Here is a 20,167-nt window from a genome sequence, read left to right as displayed (position 1 = left end):
CTCCTCAACCAATCAGCACCCAGACCAGTTCACAGGTCCAGTTCCCTATTGTTTAAACACAGAGAGAGTCTCTCTCTCTCTCTCTCTCTCTCTCTCTCTCTCTCTCTCTCTCTCTCTCTCTCTCTCTCTCTCTCTCTCTCTCTCTCTCTCTCTCTCTCTCTCTCTCTCTCTCTCTCTCTCTCTCTCTCTCTCTCTCTCTCTCTCTCTCTCTCTCTCTCTCTCTCATATTTGTCTGTTGTTCCTCCGCTGTCAGTTTGTTTCATGACAACCAAGAAGCTGGATTCACGAACACAAACTCCTCTAAAAGGTTGGTCCTGGTTTCCAGTCAGGAAACCAGGACCAACCTAGACCTCCTAGACCGGCAGGTTCAGAGGTCTCATCTGAACACTTATTATTTTTAATGTGTCCATATTTATATTTACAAATCATTGACTTTGTTCACTTTGTTTTTATTCTTCAGAGAATCAAACTGATCCTGGAACTCAAAAAATAAACACTAAATGTGCTTAAATGTAAACGAAGACTCTTGGACGAGCTCTCCTCCTCCTCCCTCATTGGTTCGACTCTTCACTCTCCAAAGACCTCAACCTGAAGGCGACAAAAAGCCAGATCCAGAAGGTCTGAAGAGGTTTCAAACCAGATCCAAGCTGAAGGTGATCCAGATCGCATCAGATCTACCAGACCTCTATCAGACCAGGACTGATCCAGACTCACCTGTGCAGGTGTTCATCACAGAAGGATCCCAGTCGCTGCATCTCAGACTGGAAGAAACTCTGTAGGAAAAAGAGGGAATATCAAATATTAAAACATTTAAGTGAACAAAGTTGAGTAGTAGTATAAATAGTAGTACTACTAGTAGTATCTGTTAGTACCAGGATCTGTGTGTTCATGCTGTTCAGGCTGGTCGAGTTCTCATGAAGTCGGTTCAGCTGATCACTGACGCTGTTCTCAAACCTCTGCAGCAACACTAACCTACACACACGCACACACACACACATACACACACACACACACACACACACGGTACCTGTGATGACGGACAGGTGTGTGGAGTGGGCGGTACATGTGTTGACGGACAGGTGTGTGGAGTGGGCGGTACATGTGATGACGGACAGGTGTGTGGAGTGGGCGGTACATGTGTTGACGGACAGGTGTGTGGAGTGGGCGGTACCTGTGATGACGGACAGGTGTGTGGAGTGGGCGGTACCTGTGATGACGGACAGGTGTGTGGAGTTGGCGGTACCTGTGATGACGGACAGGTGTGTGGAGTGGGCGGTACCTGTGTTTACGGACAGGTGTGTTTAAGTGGGCGGTACCTGTGTTGATGGACAGCTGTCAGCAGTGAGGAGACGTGTTGTTGACACTCTTTTAAAGACAGAAGAATATCAGCTTCAACGTTCTGCCAGCAGCCCTGAAAACAATTCATAATACAAGTTTTTATTGATTGACCATTGAAGCTATTGATCAAATATCAATAACAGTATTTAACGGTTTGTGCACTGACAGTCAAGTGTTTGTTGAGTTGTGTTTTGAAGGTGTTGAAGGCAGCTGTGATGCCAGGCGTCGGGTCTGACTCCACCACAGGCTCCTCCCTCTCGACAGATGGCCCCGCCCCTGTATCAGACAGCTCCTCCTCCAACTCTGGTGGCTCCACCCCCTCGTGTGGAGACTCTGAGACCAGGTGAGCAGCAGATTTATTAAACAATTCAAACATTGAGGCCAGTTTGAGAAAAGCATTAAAGACAAAACTACCTGCCGGTAGTGAGTTAGTCATCTCCCCCTCCGGCTGAGGCTCCGCCCTCCTCTTCTGGGCCAGTGGACCCTCATTGTGGTCTGACAGGTAGCCTTCACATAGAGAAACCAAACAGTCCGGAGTAAATACCATCTCTAATATGAAGCCTCATCACCTTAAGTCTGAAACAGATTATTATAGAGTTCTGTGAGGGTTTAGATCATCCAGAGACCTGAATCTGGAGCGGCTCTCTTCCCGTCACAACTCAAGACTTCCTGGAACAACAAACAGGAAACAGGTGAAACACAGCAGACAGTTGATGATTTTAAAAGAGAAACAGAAGAACTAATGTACCTTTATATTTCCTCCAAACTCCTCCCTCTGTTCCTGAGAGACCTCTTGCTCCGCCCCCACAGTAACCCCTGAGAGACAGACAGGTTCAACCAACAGTCTCACTGATCTCCAGTTAAAACCTGTTTTTGATTCGGTTAATGGTCCACTCAAGGTGAAAGGACCTGAAGTATCTGAGTGTCAGTCATGATAAGAATCCTCTAAAGCAGGGGTCTTCAACGTTTTTCAGGCCAAGGACCCCCAAACTGATAGAGAGATGGAGCAGGGACCCCCGGCTATATATATTGTATAACATTGTGTTTTATATTAAACTGGGCCTCGTGCCATGTATAAACATACCTCTTTATTGTGCATTCATTACTAAGCTATTTAAATAATACACAGGTTCATATATTCATGTTTTTATTTTAAACATGTGCAGGTACAGTGAGTAGGGAGGCCGTGCACTGCCATGTATAAACATACCTTGTCAACTGATACCAATGCCAATATCAACATTGTCTGTCAATTGCATGATAATCATCATACAAGCTATTCAAATAGATGTTTTCATTTTATACATAAATGTGGAAACATAAGTGAGTGATGGCCTATTAGTGCCACTGCCATGCATAAACATACCTGTTATCTTTCATACAATACTGAACTATTACAATAATGGACACATTCATGTTTTGAAAAAAATAAAAAATAATAATTGTCTAATCAACCAAAAATTTCGCAGACCACCTGCAGTACCTCTGCGGATGCCCTAGTGGTCGTGGACCCCTTGTTGAAGACCTCTGCTCTAAAACATAAGTAAAGGTGCTTCAGTGCTTCCTTTCTTATCTAGTTTAGCAAAAGAGGCACTGGACCATCTTTTACCAAAGGAAAGGAGACCCTGGACCTTCCTTTAACAAAGGAAAGGAGACCCTGGACCTTCCTTTAACAAAGGAAAGGAGACCCTGGACCTTCCTTTACCAAAGGAAAGGAGACCCTGGACCTTCCTTTAACAAAGGAAACGAGACCCTGGACCTTCCTTTAACAAAGGAAACGAGACGGACTGACCTGAGTCGCGTGTTGGAGTCGAGTGTCGGTCTGATCTGATCTGATCAAACAGAAACTCTGATCTGCTCACTGAAGTCTGAAAACAACAAACAATCAATTAAAGTCTAAACTTCCTGTTTTTATTGACAGCTGATGATTTTACTGAGAAGTTACCTTTAAGACAGAAGAGTCTTCCTCACTGCTAGGAGACGACAGAGGAAGAACTAGACAGACAGACAGACAGACAGACGAGTAGACAGACAGAGAGACAGGTAGAGAGTTTTTTGGTTTTACATTTGTATTTTATTTATAATTATTATTACAGACTGAAGGAGTTGATTGAGTCTTTATTAAACACACTCACCCTTCAGCTGACTCTTGCTCTGTGGTTTCTTCCTGCTGTAGGATCGACCATGGACCGTACCACCTGTGTCCTTCAGACGGGGGGAACTCTGGACCATCTGTTCATACAGGGAGACACAGACAGACAGACAATGAGATAGGCAGAGAGACAGACAGACAGACAGACAGACAGACAGACAGACAGACAGACAGACAGACAGACAGACAGAAGGACACAGAGACAGGTAGTCAGAGAGAGAGTCAGTCAGACAGACAGAAGGACAGTCACACAGACAGACAGACAGACAGACAGACAGGTACCATGAAGACCTTCCCAGCAGCCTCCTCCAGGTCTCGGTGGTGTTCAGAGCTGAAGTTCAGCTCCACTGTCTGGCCTCTGCTGTTGTGGTGCATGATGGGATTGTTCAGCCTAACACTGAGGACTGTCTCTGTCCCAGTGCATTCTGGGAAAACACACACACACACAGTTTTACTGATGAGAACCCGATCAGAAGTATCAATCAATCATTAGAAACGTGTTAATGAGGACTGACCGTCATGTTTCAGGTGAAGACTGTAACGAACCACGTCTTCCTTCAGCAGGTGGATCGACCCCCACAGGAAACCCTGAGACATCAAGACACAGAGACAGGTCTAACAAGACCAGAACAGAGACAGGTCTAACAAGACTAGAACAGATACAGGTCTAACAAGACTAGAACAGAGACAGGTCTAACAAGACAAGTCTATATATATATACTGTAGTACCAGTACTACTGCGGTAGTACCTGAGGCTCATCGATGAAGAAGCTCACACATCCTGAGCTCACGTTAAAATCAATCCAGAACTCGTCCAGTTTTTCGTCTTTTGGTGGAAACAGCTGTAGAAGAAGAAACATGAAGTAAACAAGACGTCTGCAGAGATCTGGTTTATACTTTAAAGGGTTAAATGTTTTTACCTCAGTGGAGTCGAGGAACGCTCTGACACAGGGGAAGGTGTACACCCTGACAGACAGAACGCAGGTTTAAAAATCCCCAAGATGAAGAGTTTTTAGATTCATTACAATGATAAAGTTCTTCACCTCCTCTGGTCACCATGGTGATCGTTAACAAAGTTCAGGAAACGTCGACAGTCCTGGAGAGAGAGAGAGAAAGAGATGGGTCGGAGAGACAGGTGAACAAACCAAACGTACTCCGAGTGTCTAGAAGGATGGGAGAAGAAAATGTCCACATCCACAGAAACAAAGCTTGACAACTCTTATAGTTAGGGCTGGTTCAGGTTTATAGTTAGGGCTGGTTCAGGTTTATAGTTAGGGCTGGTTCAGGTTCATAGTTAGTGCTGGTTCAGGTTCATAGTTAGGACCGGTTCAGGTTTATAGTTAGGGCCGGTTCAGGTTTATAGTTAGGGCCGGTTCAGGTTTATAGTTAGGGCTACAAGTAGAGAGGCAGACAGGTCAAAAAGAAAGACAGGTCAGAAAGAAAGACAGATCAGAAAGACTGACAGGAAGAGAGACAAACAGGTGTTCAAACAGACAGGTCAATCACTCACCACTTCAAAGTCTGCGTCTCTGATGTCACAGAAGGCACTGCTGATGTCATGGCTGGAGAACCATTGATTGGCTTTCTGCTCTCGGTCCTTCCTGGGAGTCAGACGACACAAAGCCTCTGATAGGCTGACCTGCAGCTCGTAGTCTACAACAGCACCAATGAAAACAGAGCTTCAGACACCTGGAGAATTTAAACATGTCCCTCACTACAGCGCTCCCCAACTACGGCGCTCCCCCACTACAGCGCTCCCCAACTACAGCGCTCCCTCACTACAGCTCTCCCCAACTACAGCTCTCCCTCACTACAGTGCTCCCCAACTACAGCGCTCCCCCACTACAGCGCTCCCTCACTACAGCGCTCCCCAACTACAGCTCTCCCCAACTACAGCTCTCCCTCACTACAGCACTCCCTAACTACAGCGCTCCCCAACTACAGCGCTCCCCCACTACAGCGCACCCTCACTACAGCGCTCCCTCACTACAGCGCTCCCCAACTACAGCGTTCCCTCACTACAGCGCTCCCTCACTACAGCGCTCCCTAACTACAGCGCTCCCTCACTACAGCGCTCCCCAACTACAGCGCTCCCCAACTACAGCGCTCCCTCACTACAGCGCTCCCTCACTACACTGCTTCGATTGCATCAACTTTAATGTCACACTTAAACTATAATGTAAGAACTTACCTCCAACTGTCAGAACTGCTGCTGCCACCTGAGATCTGTGAGACAGAGAGGTAAAAAGACATTGTGTACAATGTGTACTGGGTGTGTACTACAGTGTGTACTGGGTGTGTATTACAGTATTAGGGTCTGGTTCTGGTCGATCTGGATCAGTTTCTTCTGCTCGCGGCTCAGAGACTCCAGGATGCTGTTAAATGTTCGGATGGCCTGAAACAAGAAAAACACACTTTAAACTGAAACAACACAAACGTTCTAGATGCCAGACCAGTACAGACCAGTATGATTGAATTTTGGTTTGGTTTCCATGGTTACCTCAAGTCTCAGTGGAAAGTGGATTTCTGGTTCCAGAGCGAACCGAGCCAGCTGAAGGAGAACCACAGACAGCTGACTGACTAAGAGACAGACGGGTACAGAGACAGACAGGTAGCGAGACAGACAGGTGAGTCCAACATGTGACACAAAAGGAATAATATCTGAAGATTAAAGACACAAAATGAGGAAACAAACCTGGAAGAGAAGCCTGACCCAGCAGCTGACAGACAGACAGACAGACAGGCAGAGAGACAGAAAGACAGACAGACAGTTACTGGTGATTTTAGCACACAAATAAAACGTTTTATTGTAGTGTTGTGTAGTAAAGTAACTACACAATACACACACACGGGATCATGTGACTAAAGCAACGCTGGCCTCCATTTCCCAGCATGCTCCTCACCTGAAAGTAGTCATAAAACTCCTCAGTGAGGCTCAGCAGGGAGGCGGAGCTCCTCAGAAGGTCAGAGGTCAGAAGGTCATGGACAGCTTCGAACCACAACACCACCTAAACAAACAAACAAACAAACTGATGATCGGGTCCAATACTCCAGGTACAAATTACTTTATTTATGTATTACTAATTATTGAATTATGTTCATTTTATTTGATTAGCTACTTTTAGTGGATAATCAAATAATCAGATTACAAATTATTTTACAATGAGTGTATTACTCCGATTGCTTTCCTAGATTACAGAGTAACAGATTACTTTAGCAGTCAGCCCGTGGTCGATGAGTATCTGCAGATGGACTCTGTTCTCTGATAGAACCTCTAAAGACTTCAACACAACCAGGACTCTGGAGAAACCGGATCCACACAGATCCTGAAACCAAACAACAAACAATAAACAGAAGAGGAAATAAAACCAGCGCAGATTAAAAAGTTGCTGACATGACATGAATGTGGAGTTTAAAATCTGGAGCTGTTGTCTTGGCAGCAAATTAAATGTAACCTGCTAAAGTGCAAGGAACCTTTGAATGAAGGAACCTTTAAATGAAGGAACCTTTGAACGAAGGAACCTTTAAATGAAGGAACCTTTGGAAGGAGGAACCTTTGAATGGAGGAACCTTTGGAAGGAGGAACCTTTGAATGAAGGAACCTTTGGAAGGACAAACCTTTAAATGGAGGAACCTTTGGAAGGAGGAACCTTTGGAAGGAGGAACCTTTGAATGAAGGAACCTTTGGAAGGAGGAACCTTTGAGAGAGGAACCTTTAAATTAAGGAACCTTTGGAAGGAGGAACCTTTGAATGAAGGAACCTTTGGAAGGAGCAACCTTTAAATGAAGGAACCTTTGGAAGGAGGAACCTTTGAATGAAGGAACCTTTGAATGAAGGAAAGTTTAGAAGGAGGAACCTTTGAATGAAGGAAACTTTGGAAGGACGAACCTTTGGAAGGAGGAACCTTTGGAAGGAGGAACCTTTGAGAGAGGAACCTTTGGAAGAGGAACATTTGAACGAAGGAACCTTTGAATGAAGGAACCTTTGAGAGAGGAACCACACCCGGGACCACGGCCACGGTGACCACCCTGTCCCGTTACCTTGGTGACCAGCTGGTCCAGTCTGGTGAGCGTGATGTCACTGAGACCTTCATCTTGAAGAACTGAGACCAGATCAGAGGAGTCTCCACGGAGGAGACAGTCCTCTATCTTCACCTCCATCTGAGACACACACACACACACACACACACACACACACACACACACACACACACACACACACACACACACACACACACACACACACACACACAAATAATGAATAGAAATAAAGTTTTACAAACGTATCTAAATATTGTCAATAAACTAAATCAGCCACTAAAACTTATTTCTGGTTATTTCATCTCTTCTATTATTAAAATCCAGCAGCAGGAGTTTTATTTTGGTGAGCCACTTCCGGCGGACAGCCAGCAGGGGGCGCTGCAGACTACTGTGTGACAGACCAGGGGTGGACAAAATAACAGAAACATCTGCAGGTCCCGCATGAAGTGAACGTGAGCACATTTACACTCTGACCGGATCACGTCATTAAAATGACGAAACTTCTCTTCTTTGGTTTCATATCTAAATGAACAGAATTATCATGACGACACATTTCCGGATCAATAATCAATAATGTTGTACAGCTGACTCTGAAACAATAATCAAAGAATCAATAATCAGATTATTTACCATCGCGTCTCTTCTCTCAGCGTGTCGGGAGCACGCACAGCTGCTGCTAATTAACTCATTAGAGTCGAGAACGCGCAGGTGCAGAGTGAGAAAATAGTCCCGACGCAGCGGAGGAATATCAGCTTAATTTAGACCAAAACCAGAGAAATAAAAGAGATGAAAAGAATATTCATGAATCAATTCAATAAATCAGATGCAAAGAATAAATTATAAACCTCTTCTTTGAAACACTAACGTCATAAATGTTAAACTAATTCACATAGTTCATCATTTTATTCAAACAGGTCAAAGTTTTATTGAATTAAAATCTATTTTAATGTATTATTATTAAAGACAGACAGACAGACAGAGAGACAGACAGACAGAGAGACAGAGAGACAGACAGACAGACAGACAGAGAGACAGACAGACAGAGAGACAGAGAGACAGACAGAGAGACAGAGAGACAGGCAGAGAGACAGACAGACAGACAGAGAGACAGAGAGACAGACAGGCAGACAGACAGACAGACAAACAGAGAGACAAACAGAGAGACAGGCAGACAGACAGAGAGACAGACAGACAGACAGACAGACAGACAGACAGACAAACAGAGAGACAGGCAGACAGACAGGCAGACAGACAGAGAGACAGACAGACAGACAGGCAGAGAGACAAACAGAGAGACAGACAGACAGACAGACAAACAGAGAGACAGGCAGACAGAGAGACAGACAGACAAACAGAGAGACAGAGAGACAGGCAGACAGACAGACAAACAGAGAGACAAACAGAGAGACAGGCAGACAGAGAGACAGAGAGACAGACAGAAGCTGATGTCTTCTTGTCCTTTAATTGATGACTAATGAGTTTGTTTGTTTTAGGAGAAACACTGAAGTGTTTACACAACACACACAAAACACACACCTGTTCACCTGTGTGTGTGTGTGTGTGTGTGTGTGTGTGTGTGTGTTTCTCTGAATCAGCATCTTTAAAACCTGAAACATTAAAACTAAAGAAAATCATCTGAATATCAACATGTTAAATATTCAATTAGTTAAACTGATTCTCTTTATTATTGATACTAAATAATGAGAATATGATGGTAGAATTAATAATAATAATTATTAATAATAATAATAATAATAATTATAATTATAACAATTGTAATAATGAAAGATGAAAATAAAACATATTTAAATATTCTGTTGGTTAATGTCTGTGATCAACAAACTGATAAATATTAAATCATGTTTACACACACACACACACACACACACACACGCACACACACACACACACCTCTTCCTCTCTGAGCTCTCGCTGTCTCACCTGTTCACTCACTTCGTACCTGAGACTCAGCGGAGCAGCACGTGCTCTCTGAAGGAGCCGGGCGACTTTACCTTCAAACTTTGTTTCTCTTTTGTTTCTGGAACCTTTGGACCAGGACCAGGACCGGGACCAGGACCAGGACCAAGACCAGGACCAGGACCAGCAACGGGACCAGGACCAGGACCAAGACCAGGACCAGGAGGATGTCCCGGGCGGAGGAGCGCGAGGCGGCAGACTGCGTGTGTTCGGTTGGGATGAAGTTCACGTGGGACATCAACGACCCCAAACTACCACAGGTACGAACCGGATCAATGAGGGACCGATAGAGACCGATAGAGACCGATAGAGACCAGAACCAGAACCAGAAGATCTCTTTAGAGGAATTTGATTTCTCGTAAAGAAACAATTTGAAACACTTTAAAGGTTCAAACCTGATTCTGATCTTTAAATCTTTAAATCTTTAAATCTTTCAGGTTAAAAATTTAAAAATATTCTGATCGTCAATAATAAGATTCAGTTTTTTAATCTTAAATTAAATTATTTTATATTTAGAATTGACTGTTTTAAAGCAACAACAATAAATTAATGTATTATTATTATTGTTCTTATTGTTCTTATTATTGTTATTATTCTTATTGTTCTTATTATTGTTATTGTTCTTATTATTGTTATTGTTCTTATTATTGTTATTATTGTTACTGTTCTTATTATTGTTATTATTGTTATTGTTCTTATTATTGTTATTATTCTTATTGTTCTTATTATTGTTATTATTCTTAATATTCTTCTTGTTCTTATTATTCTTATTGTTCTTATAATTCTTATTGTTCTTATTATTATTCTTGTTCTTATTATTCTTATTATTCTTATTGTTCTTATTATTCTTATTATTCTTAATATTCGTATTATTCTTATTGTTCTTATTATTCTTATTATTCTTAATATTCGTATTATTCTTATTGTTCTTATTATTCTTAATATTCTTATTATTCTTATTGTTCTTATTATTCTTAATATTCTTCTTGTTCTTATTATTCTTAATATTCTTCTTGTTCTTATTGTTCTTATTATTCTTATTATTCTTATTGTTCTTATTATTCTTAATATTCTTCTTGTTCTTAATATTCTTATTATTCTTATTATTCTTATTGTTCTTATTATTCTTATTATTCTTATTGTTCTTATTATTCTTATTATTCTTATTGTTCTTATTGTTCTTATTATTCTTAATATTCTTATTGTTCTTATTATTGTTATTATTCTCAATGTTCTTATTGTTCTTATTATTCTTATTGTTCTTATTCTTATTATTCTTAATATTCTTCTTGTTCTTATTATTCTTATTGTTCTTATTATTCTTATTATTCTTATTATTCTTAATATTCTTCTTGTTCTTATTATTCTTATTATTCTTAATATTCTTATTATTCTTATTGTTCTTATTATTCTTATTGTTCTTATTATTCTTAATATTCTTCTTGTTCTTATTATTCTTATTATTCTTAATATTCTTATTATTCTTATTATTCTTAATATTCTTAATATTCTTATTATTCTTATTATTCTTATTGTTCTTATTGTTCTTATTATTCTTAATATTCTTCTTGTTCTTATTATTCTTATTATTCTTATTGTTCTTAATATTCTTATTGTTCTTATTATTCTTAATATTCTTATTGTTCTTATTATTCTTATTATTCTTATTGTTCTTATTATTGTTATTGTTCTTATTGTTCTTATTGTTATTATTCTTATTGTTCTTATTGTTCTTAATATTCTTATTGTTCTTATTATTCTTATTATTCTTATTGTTCTTATTATTCTTATTGTTCTTATTCTTATTGTTCTTATTCTCATGTGTAATAAAGTGAACAGAATGAGTTCTTTAATAATTTAACATTAAATGTGTTTCAGAGAAACTGAATTATGAGGAAACTTCTACAAATATTTTTAGTAAATATAATTAATATCAGTTCAGTAATAATATCTGTTATAATATTAAATATTAAAATATAATACAAATGAAAATAAACAGATTTATGATATAAAAGCTTTTCGATGTCGACGCTCAGAAACTTTTACAGGAAACATGAAATAAATAAACAAATAAATAAATAAACTTGTTTAATTCTTGTTTTATATATTCAAAATATTGAAAATAGTTTATTTGTTTTCTAGAGTTCATTTTTTCTCTGGTGGAGTTCTGCCGTTCAGTGTTTTATTATTGATCACCTTCATTATATGTTTACAGATATGAATCATATTATCACAGAACATTTATTAATTATGTTTTATATGAACAGATATTCATTATATTAAAATATTTAAAATGATGGTTTTGAGCTTCTAACCAAACTAAACAATATGTGAGTCATCATCATCATCATCATCATCATGTTGGTTTATTGAAGTGTTCACTTTGGATTTCCTCTAAATATCATTTTGTATTTTTAATGAAGAATCTTAATTTCAAGTCTTTAAAAGATCGGAATCTCCTGAAAAGTAAAAATATGAATGAAATACATTCAGAGAAAATATGATCAAATAATAATGACTCAGTTTCATATTTTAATATCATCATCATCATCATTGTGTTATTTCTGTACATTCATATGTAAATATACTTTTAACTCTTTATTTCATATTTTATATCATAAATCGTTTTTATTTGATTTAGTTTTATATCTAAAAACACTTTAACTCATTTCACTAAATCACTTTATTTGAGTCAGAGTTGAATAAAAATCACAGAACATGTGATTAATATTCAGGTTTTATATTTCATGTTTTGGGCTGAAGCGGTCACATGAGTTATTGAATAAGACAAACACAGTGTGCTTTATCTGAAGGTTGAGACGCTGCTGACTCGGCTCTTCTCTCTGTTGTTGATCAAACAGAAGAAACTGGTTTTCATATTTTAGTTTCCGTGAAACCAAAACAAAGAGAGTTTGTGAGGAGGACCAGCTGATCGATATCTCTGATCGATCTGTGACTCAAACTGGTCTTCATGTTTAGAGAGACGAGAGCTTCATGTTCAGACTTTACTATCAGATAATCAGAGCAGACAGACAGACAGACAGACAGACAGAGAGAGAGACAGGGAGACTTTAACACGTCATCAGATCACTATGTAGGAAATACTGTTCACTAACCCGTCTGTCTGTCTGTCTGTCTGTCTGTCTGTCTGTCTGTCTCTCTCTCTGCAGGACACAAAGCAGTTCGACCCATTCCAGGAGTGGACAGACGGTTACGTTCGATACATCTACACCGGTGAGAAACATTTGATCTATAGTGTGATGTCACCAGGTACAGTGTGATGCCACCACGTACAGTGTGATGTCACCAGGTACAGTGTGATGTCACCAGGTACAGTGTGATGCCACCACGTACAGTGTGATGCCACCACGTACAGTGTGATGTCACCAGGTACACAGGTACAATGTGATGTCACCAGGTTGTAGGGATCTATCAGGAGCGTGTTTGGTTATCAGCAAATATGAAAAACTAAATTATTGACATCAATAGAATTATTAACAATTATTAATAATAACGGGGCACAGGGACCAATAACCAAACTATAAACTATAAACTCATAATTAGTAGTCACTCACAATGTCAAGAGTCAAAGTACTATTACACAGTTATTATTATACAGAACAGTGAAGGTTTGATATCAGCTGTCATCACAATACACATGAACAGTAATCAGACAGCTGCTCTTTAAAGTTTATTACATTATAATAACACTGATCAAGTCAAATAATATCTAAAACTAACCACTACTATACAATTATGAGCTACTATCTAACATCAACAAACAACCTGTGGTGTGTGTGTGGGGGGGGGGGGGGGGGGGGAGGTGACAAACTACCCAAAGTTGGCAGATGTAGTCTCGTATGTAACCACGCCACGTGGGAGTACAAAATGGTGGCGGGGCCACGATAGAGACCACGTTATCACACCACGTGTGTCTGAGATGAGTAGTTAAACCTATGTGTGTGTGTGTGTGTGTGTGTGTGTGTGTGTGTGTGTGTGTGTGTGTGTGTGTGTTAGTCAAACAAAAAGGCAAAGAAAAAAGAAGAGAAAAAAGGAAAACCCTCAAAACAAGGCAGATCCTCACCGCTGCAGTAAAATACAGAAACCCGACTGGTGAACTTATATTGGGCCGAGGTTCTGGTCTTCTAACTGATAAAGTCACAACTACCAACTTCCCTCGTGGTGATGATCTAACACAACACTTCTGCAGCAGCATGGAACACAGTAGTAGTTTCTTCACAGCACTAACGGACCTCGGTGGTCCGTAAACACACAACACGTAACAATACAGTAAACGTAGAACACAACAGAGGTTATAAACACACTATGACCTTCTCTCTGCCCAGACAAAAGCCTTTTACTGTGAGACGACTTCGTAGCGGTGGATGTGGTTCTTTGAGTTTCTTTGAGTTTCTTGGTTAAACTCGGGATCCGGAGCTTCAAGCTGCGCGGCGATAAATCCTCCGTATGGCAGCGGGGAGTACTCGGAAGTTAAGGGAATTCTTCTTCCTTATGACGGGCAAATGTCGACGTTAACGGGTAGAGAAGTTGTCCTTTTCTTTCTCTGAGAAAATGAGTTACTTCCCTCTGCAGGTTGAAGTTGTCCGCTTCTCTTTTTCAGGATCCAAAACCAGTCTATTGTTCGTCCAGCGAATGTTAAGACTATTCCTAGGTTTTCTTAAAGGCAATAACGTTGTGTGCACCTGAATAGTTTAAATGTGTCGTGTTGTTTCCAGCTGAAGATAAGAACGCTCAGAGACATCTCTCCGGCTGGGCGATGAGGAACACCAACAACCACAATTGTCAGATCCTGAAGAAGTCGTGTCTGGGCGTGGTGGTCTGCTCTCGCGGCTGCACACTGCCGGACGGTTCCAGGCTGCAGCTCCGCCCGGCCATCTGCGACAAGGCCCGGCAGAAACAGCAGAGTAAGTAAAAAAAGGCCCAGAACCCGTCCAGGTGTATCCTCCACCTGTTCCCCACCTGTCACCTGACCGGATTCATTGTGTTTCAGAGAAGCTGTGTCCGAGCTGCACCGCCGGTCTGGAGCTGCTGCCGTGTCGCGGTCACAGCGGTTACCCCGTCACCAACTTCTGGAGGGTCGATGGAAAGGCCATCTTCTTCCAGGTCATCACCTTCAAAAACACACATGCTAACATGCTAAAGATGCTAACTGGGCTAGATAATTTAAACATCGAACAAAAAGTTCGGAAATTAGTGTTTGGTAGATTATTTCTTTGTTGTAACAATGCTTCTTGGCAATATATGTTATACCGTTGGAAAGCCTGTTTAATTACCTTTCAAACGGTGCCCCATTTGTAAGGAACATGCATTTGTGGGATGAGCAGCACAGCTGAGTATGTGGGTTGCGCCCATGAAAAATTTGCCAAATCTTCTCTGCCAAACAGCTTATTCTGCTGTTGCTATCGACTCTTGTTTGGTGTTGTTTGGTGGATTGGATGATTGAAGTCTATCAGTTACAAGGAAGAAACAAGACATATTGACAATTTTACAATTTATTCATTTAACAAACAGGAGCCTCAGTAGCGTGTGGAAGAACCATACACAGCCACAACAGCCTGGCACCTCCTCCTCATGCTGGTCACCAGCCTGGCTCCTCCTCCTCATGCTGGTCACCAGCCTGCTCACACGCTGCTGTGGGATGGCATTCCACTCCTCAAGCAGGATTTGTTGCAAGTCAGCCAACGTGGTTGAGTTGGTCACTCTGCCACGAACAGCTGGTCCCACAAGTGTTCACTTGGGTTGAGGTCAGGACTGCTGGCAGGCCATTCCATCATCTCTACTCCCACATTCTGGAGGTAGTCTCTGATAAACCGCTCTGTGGGGGCGAGCGTCTTCATCTTAGAGGATGGAGTTCGGTCCCAGACTGTGGAGATTTGGGATTGCCACTGGTTGCAGAATCTCATCTCGATATCTCTCTGCATTGAGATTGCCTCCAATGAAGACAAGCCTCGTTTCTCCAGTGATGGAGATGCCGCCCCACACCATCCACCATGGTGCAGCAATCAGCATAGCGTTCTCCCCGTCTTCTCCACACTTTGACCCTACGATCTAACTTCCTTAGACAGAATCTGGACTCATCGCTGAACATAACGTTCCTCCACATGTTCAGGTTCCAGTGCAGGTGTTGCCGACACCAGCGCAAACGGGCCTGACGGTGAATAGCAACAGCAGAATAAGCTGTTTGGCATTGGCAGAGAAGATTTAACAAATTTTTCATGGGCGCAACTCACATACTCAGCTCTGCTACTCATCCGACAAATGCATGTTCCTTACAAATGGGGCACCATTTAAAAGGTAAATAAACAGGCTTTCCAACGGTATAAAATTCATTGCCAAGAAGCATTGTTACGACAGAGAAATAATCTACCAAACACTAATTTCTGAACTTTTTGTTCGATGTTTAGCATATCTTTAGCAGACCAGATCCTGAATGAGAGACCAGTACTTGGACATCTGACTCTCTGAACCAGGTTTTGGTCGACACTTGACCATCCTGACAGTCTGAGCAGGTTTAAACTAGATTTAGACCGTGTGAACGCCTCTAAACTAGATCCTGGACATCTAAAGGTGTTTTGATATTAAGAGCGGGTCCCTGATGTAAACCAAAACTTGGCAGTCTGAAAACTGGTCTAAACCGAGTCTAAACATTCTATCTTTTAAAAAGATTCGACCGGTTTAAACCAGATTCTAATCTAGTCTGTTGTTGTGGTTCTTCAGGCCAAAGGGGTCCACGATCATCCCAGACCAGAGTCCAAGTCGGAGACTGAAGCCAGACGAAGTTCGGTGAAGAGACGAGTCAGCTCGCCACCGTTCACCCCCAAGAGACGACTCATCGAGACGCAGGTCGACAACAAAAAACAACAACAGCTGTTTGTTTGTTGTTGTTTAATGTTTACTGATTTGTTTATTTGTTGTTTTCTGCTTCAGGCTCTGGGCCCCGCCCTCCTCTCCTGTGTCGATCCATCGGACAGAATCTCCTTCATCGAGCCCAATTACCCGCAGCATTACCCAGCATTCCAGAGCCCAGATCCCTACTACAACCCCCACAATGCACTAGGAGAGACCCCGCCCACACTGCAGAAACCAGCCAATCCCAGGCTTTACATGGGCCGGCCCGGCTACGAGTTCCAAGGATACCTGACCTCGCCTTCGTATCCCATGACGTCTGAACTCTGTGACCCCAGGTCAGCCTCACACCTTTAAATACATTCGGAGTGAAACCAGATTCTGAAATTCTAACCAAGTGTAAACCAGATCCAGCATAAACAGATACCAAAAGGTCTTGACAGATATGATCTGATCAAACCAGATTCTGCCAAATCCTGGCAGACCTAGGAGGTCTTGACAGTCTAAACAGGTCTAATCCAGACCACGCCAGTTTAAACAGGATCTGATCCCACCAGACCTTGACATAGCAGACTGACGAAGTCTGAACCAGATCCTTAGAGTGTAAACTAGATCTTGACAGTCTGAACAGGTCTGAACTAGATCTTGGTTTCTCTGCAGGGTGGCTCCGGTCCTTGGTTCCTCCTCTTCCTCCACATCATCGGCGGCTCCTCTCTCCTCCACTTGCTCCTCCTCCTTCGACCCCCAGACCAAGTCTCCTGCCGGCTGGAAGGAGCTGCTGAAGAGCTCCGCCCCCTACGGTGACAACCACCACTACTACAGCGCCGAGTACCCCTGCCGTTACCCCAGCAACGCCCCCGGGTCCCCCGCCGCATTGCAGACCATCATCACCACGACAACCAAGGTGAGTAGAAGTTCATTAGGAGGGTCCATCTGCAGACATTAAGATGTGGGATTCTTTCTTCTGTTCCTGCCACATTAACACCAGTTCTGGTCCTCCTCAGGTCTCCTATCAGCCTTGTCCGAAGCCTCCTGCCACGCTCCCTTCATACCAGTCATGTCCTAAACCTTCTGCCGGCCTCCCGTCCTATCAGCCCTCCTGTGCTCCTCCAAAACTTCCAGGCCTCCCCGGCTGCTCCTCCTCTCTGCTGGATGATCCCTCCTCTTCCTCATACTCCACCGAGGTGAAGCTGATGGAGGACTCGGGCGGAGTCATCAAGTCTCTGTCGTTTCAGCCTGAACCTCTGCAGACCAAAACAGAGCGGGCCGATGGCTATGACTACCGCTACGCATACCCCAACACGTACCGCTACGACGACTACTGAGGCAGTGCTACCTCCACCGCTGTCAACAAGACTACTGTTACCACCACTACCGCTACGCATACCCCAACACGTACCGTTATGACGACTACTGAGGCAGAGCTACCTCCAACGCTGTCAACAAGACTACTGTTACCACCACTACCGCTACGCATACCCCAACACGTACCGCTATGATGACTACTGAGGGAGCCCTACCTCCACCTCCGTCACCAAGACTACTGTTACTAAAACTATTACCATGACAAAACAGTTGCTACTCCCCAGACAGATACTGTATTGAACCACAGACTATTTACCAAGGAACCTTCTGAACTGCTGCTGTGACTGGACGGTTCCGGAGCTGACAGGATGTGGATCATAGGGATATAACTCGAATTGAAGCAGAATGTTGGTACATGAGAGACATTTTGAAGACATTCATGGAGTACTTTCATGTTTCCAAAGAAGACCCTTTTCCAGCTCTTCTATTGCTTGAAAACACAAGATTGGAATGAGATTTGTGTCAAACTGCGATCTTAAAAACAGGATTCTGTTGCGCCAAAAAGGCTCAACAGAAGACCCGACTTACTTGGTATTTCTGGAGCTTTCGGCCACATCTCATGAGCTTCCTCATTTAATGGTTTTGATCGTTGTCCCACGACCTGAATGTGGAATTTTGATATAGTGGAAATGGTCTCTGCAGTCAGATGCTGTTATCATGGAAGTGAGGTGTCTCACTTTCTTTAGGGTCCCCATGAGTGAGGTGTGTCACTTCCTTTATGGTCCTCAGAAGTGTCACTTCCTTTATGGTCCCCAGAAATGCCACTTCCTTTAGGGTCCCCAGAAGTGAGGTGTGTCACTTCCTTTATGGTCCCCAGAAGTGTCACTTCCTTTAGGGTCCTCAGAAGTGTCACTTCCTTTATGGTCCTCAGAAGTGTCACTTCCTTTAGGTTCCCCAGAAGTGAGGTGTGTCACTTCCTTTAAGTTCCCCAGAAGTGTCACTTCCTTTAGGGTCCTCAGAAGTGTCACTTCCTTTAGGTTCCCCAGAAGTGAGGTGTGTCACTTCCTTTAAGTTCCCCAGAAGTAAGGTGTGTCACTGGCTCAATCCCAATCTAAACCCTTACGGACTCACAGACTTTGAGGCACGCTCCTGCAAAGTCCGTGAGGGTTTAGTTCTGTCCCACTGTCAGATCATCGAGTGTTTGAGTCTCTCAGACATTTTGAGCCCTTTATGAACCCTTTCCGTAAGTCAGTATTAGATGCAGACTTAGCCTAAGGGAATTACCCACAAATCATTGCAATGTGACACGGTTAAACACAGCGTAACCAGTGGACGCATGGAGACGTAAAAAAAAAAAGGTAAACAAAGAGGAAGGTTCGTGTGTTCAGCCTGGAATATTAAATGTAATCAGAAACATTAAGGATTGAAGATGGAACCTATAAACTTGACATCAGAGAATATTTATTTATTTATTCATCAAATTTTTGATTTTGTCATTGAAGCTGTTTTGACAAAAACGAGTAAATAGATTATATGAAGTTACCTCATCTAGTGAGGAAAGAGCCTGAAGACATTCAAATCAGGAAGTACAAAGTATACAATAAATACACACAATTATACATCATATGTTTTGTTGTTTTCATGGTAACGTGTTATGTCTCGTTCATATTCACACCATCTCAAGCCCTCGCAGTCTCTCACACTCAACCACTCACCAGGTAACGTCAGTAAGTCCTTGAGGGTTCAGGGTTTGAGGCTTTAGGGGGGACTCCTCGTCTGCTTACGAAGGCCATGAGATGTGGTTAAAAGCGTCAACACCGAAGATGTAACTGGTGAATTTATGATGAAAGGTGTTTTCGTGTCAGTGCATTCAGACGGTAATATGCACTTGTGGGATTTATCAATATGTATGTTTTCTATTGTTTGGGTTATTTATTGAATCAGTCAGTAAACATGAAACACATTGAACTGTTTCTGAATGAAACAGTTGTTGACTGAAGAGATCTGTGAGATGAAAAAGATGAAAAATGTAAAGTAAGTCTCACATTAAACCAACTGTTGTACAGACTCGTGTTTTCTCTTTTCTTAAGTAAACAGATGATAAAGAAATACCACCGATGACTAAAAGTATGTTTGTGGTGAACCAGAGCAGCAGGAAGACCAACCAGCTCACACCGTTCATATCTTATATCTAATCACACATTTGCCGCTCTGGGTTTTACAGCGTATGTACATCATAAAGTAAATGTTTCTTTCACTAAAGTTTTACCTTTTAGCAGTTTGATGAATACAGACTCACCATTAATGAACCACAATTGAAACAGACTGAAGCTACACATTTAATTCAAATATATATTCATGACGATAGTCAGCGTCAGTTCATCTCAACAAACAGTTCTTTAAACCTAACACAAGGAGTTCTTAATCACATTACATTTTAATGTTTACATCTAAACTGTCTGAGGTTGAAATGAAATCACATGAGAT

The 20,167-nt window shown here is 42.0% G+C and overlaps 1 protein-coding gene across 2 annotated transcripts; it reads left to right on the top strand.

The window, feature by feature from the left end:
* The first annotated feature begins 526 nt into the window (after positions 1-526).
* Positions 527-19,747, top strand: gcm2 (glial cells missing transcription factor 2). Of its 2 annotated transcripts, XM_076082727.1 has the most exons (10): positions 1,552-1,681; positions 7,856-7,983; positions 9,588-9,768; positions 12,679-12,742; positions 14,245-14,433; positions 14,520-14,632; positions 16,247-16,372; positions 16,457-16,713; positions 17,036-17,279; positions 17,380-19,747. In XM_076082727.1, the coding sequence occupies exons 3-10, from the start codon at positions 9,676-9,678 to the stop codon at positions 17,698-17,700; spliced, it is 1,407 nt and encodes a 468-aa protein (XP_075938842.1). In that variant the 5' UTR covers positions 1,552-1,681; positions 7,856-7,983; positions 9,588-9,675; the 3' UTR covers positions 17,701-19,747. The 2 variants fall into 2 exon arrangements, with proteins under 2 accessions (XP_075938841.1, XP_075938842.1); XM_076082726.1 differs by lacking the exon at positions 7,856-7,983 and having other exon boundaries at positions 527-1,681.
* The last annotated feature ends 420 nt before the right edge of the window (positions 19,748-20,167 follow it).

This window comes from Anarhichas minor, unplaced genomic scaffold (assembly GCF_050575085.1).
Source record: "Anarhichas minor isolate MPS153535 unplaced genomic scaffold, ASM5057508v1 ptg000101l, whole genome shotgun sequence".
In the NCBI taxonomy this organism is placed as follows: domain Eukaryota; kingdom Metazoa; phylum Chordata; class Actinopteri; order Perciformes; family Anarhichadidae; genus Anarhichas; species Anarhichas minor.
The sequence above is the reverse complement of the archived record's forward strand: the minus strand, read 5'-3'. Positions and strand labels throughout refer to the sequence as shown.

Excerpts from the sequence above, each read along its gene's own strand:
- gcm2 (XM_076082726.1), top strand. The coding sequence starts at position 1,554 with ATGCCAGGCGTCGGGTCTGACTCCACCACAGGCTCCTCCCTCTCGACA. Across the intron at positions 1,682-9,587 it reads TGTGGAGACTCTGAGACCAG|GACCAGGACCGGGACCAGGA; the intron begins GTGAGCAGCAGA and ends CCTTTGGACCAG. Across the intron at positions 14,434-14,519 it reads GGCCCGGCAGAAACAGCAGA|AGAAGCTGTGTCCGAGCTGC; the intron begins GTAAGTAAAAAA and ends ATTGTGTTTCAG.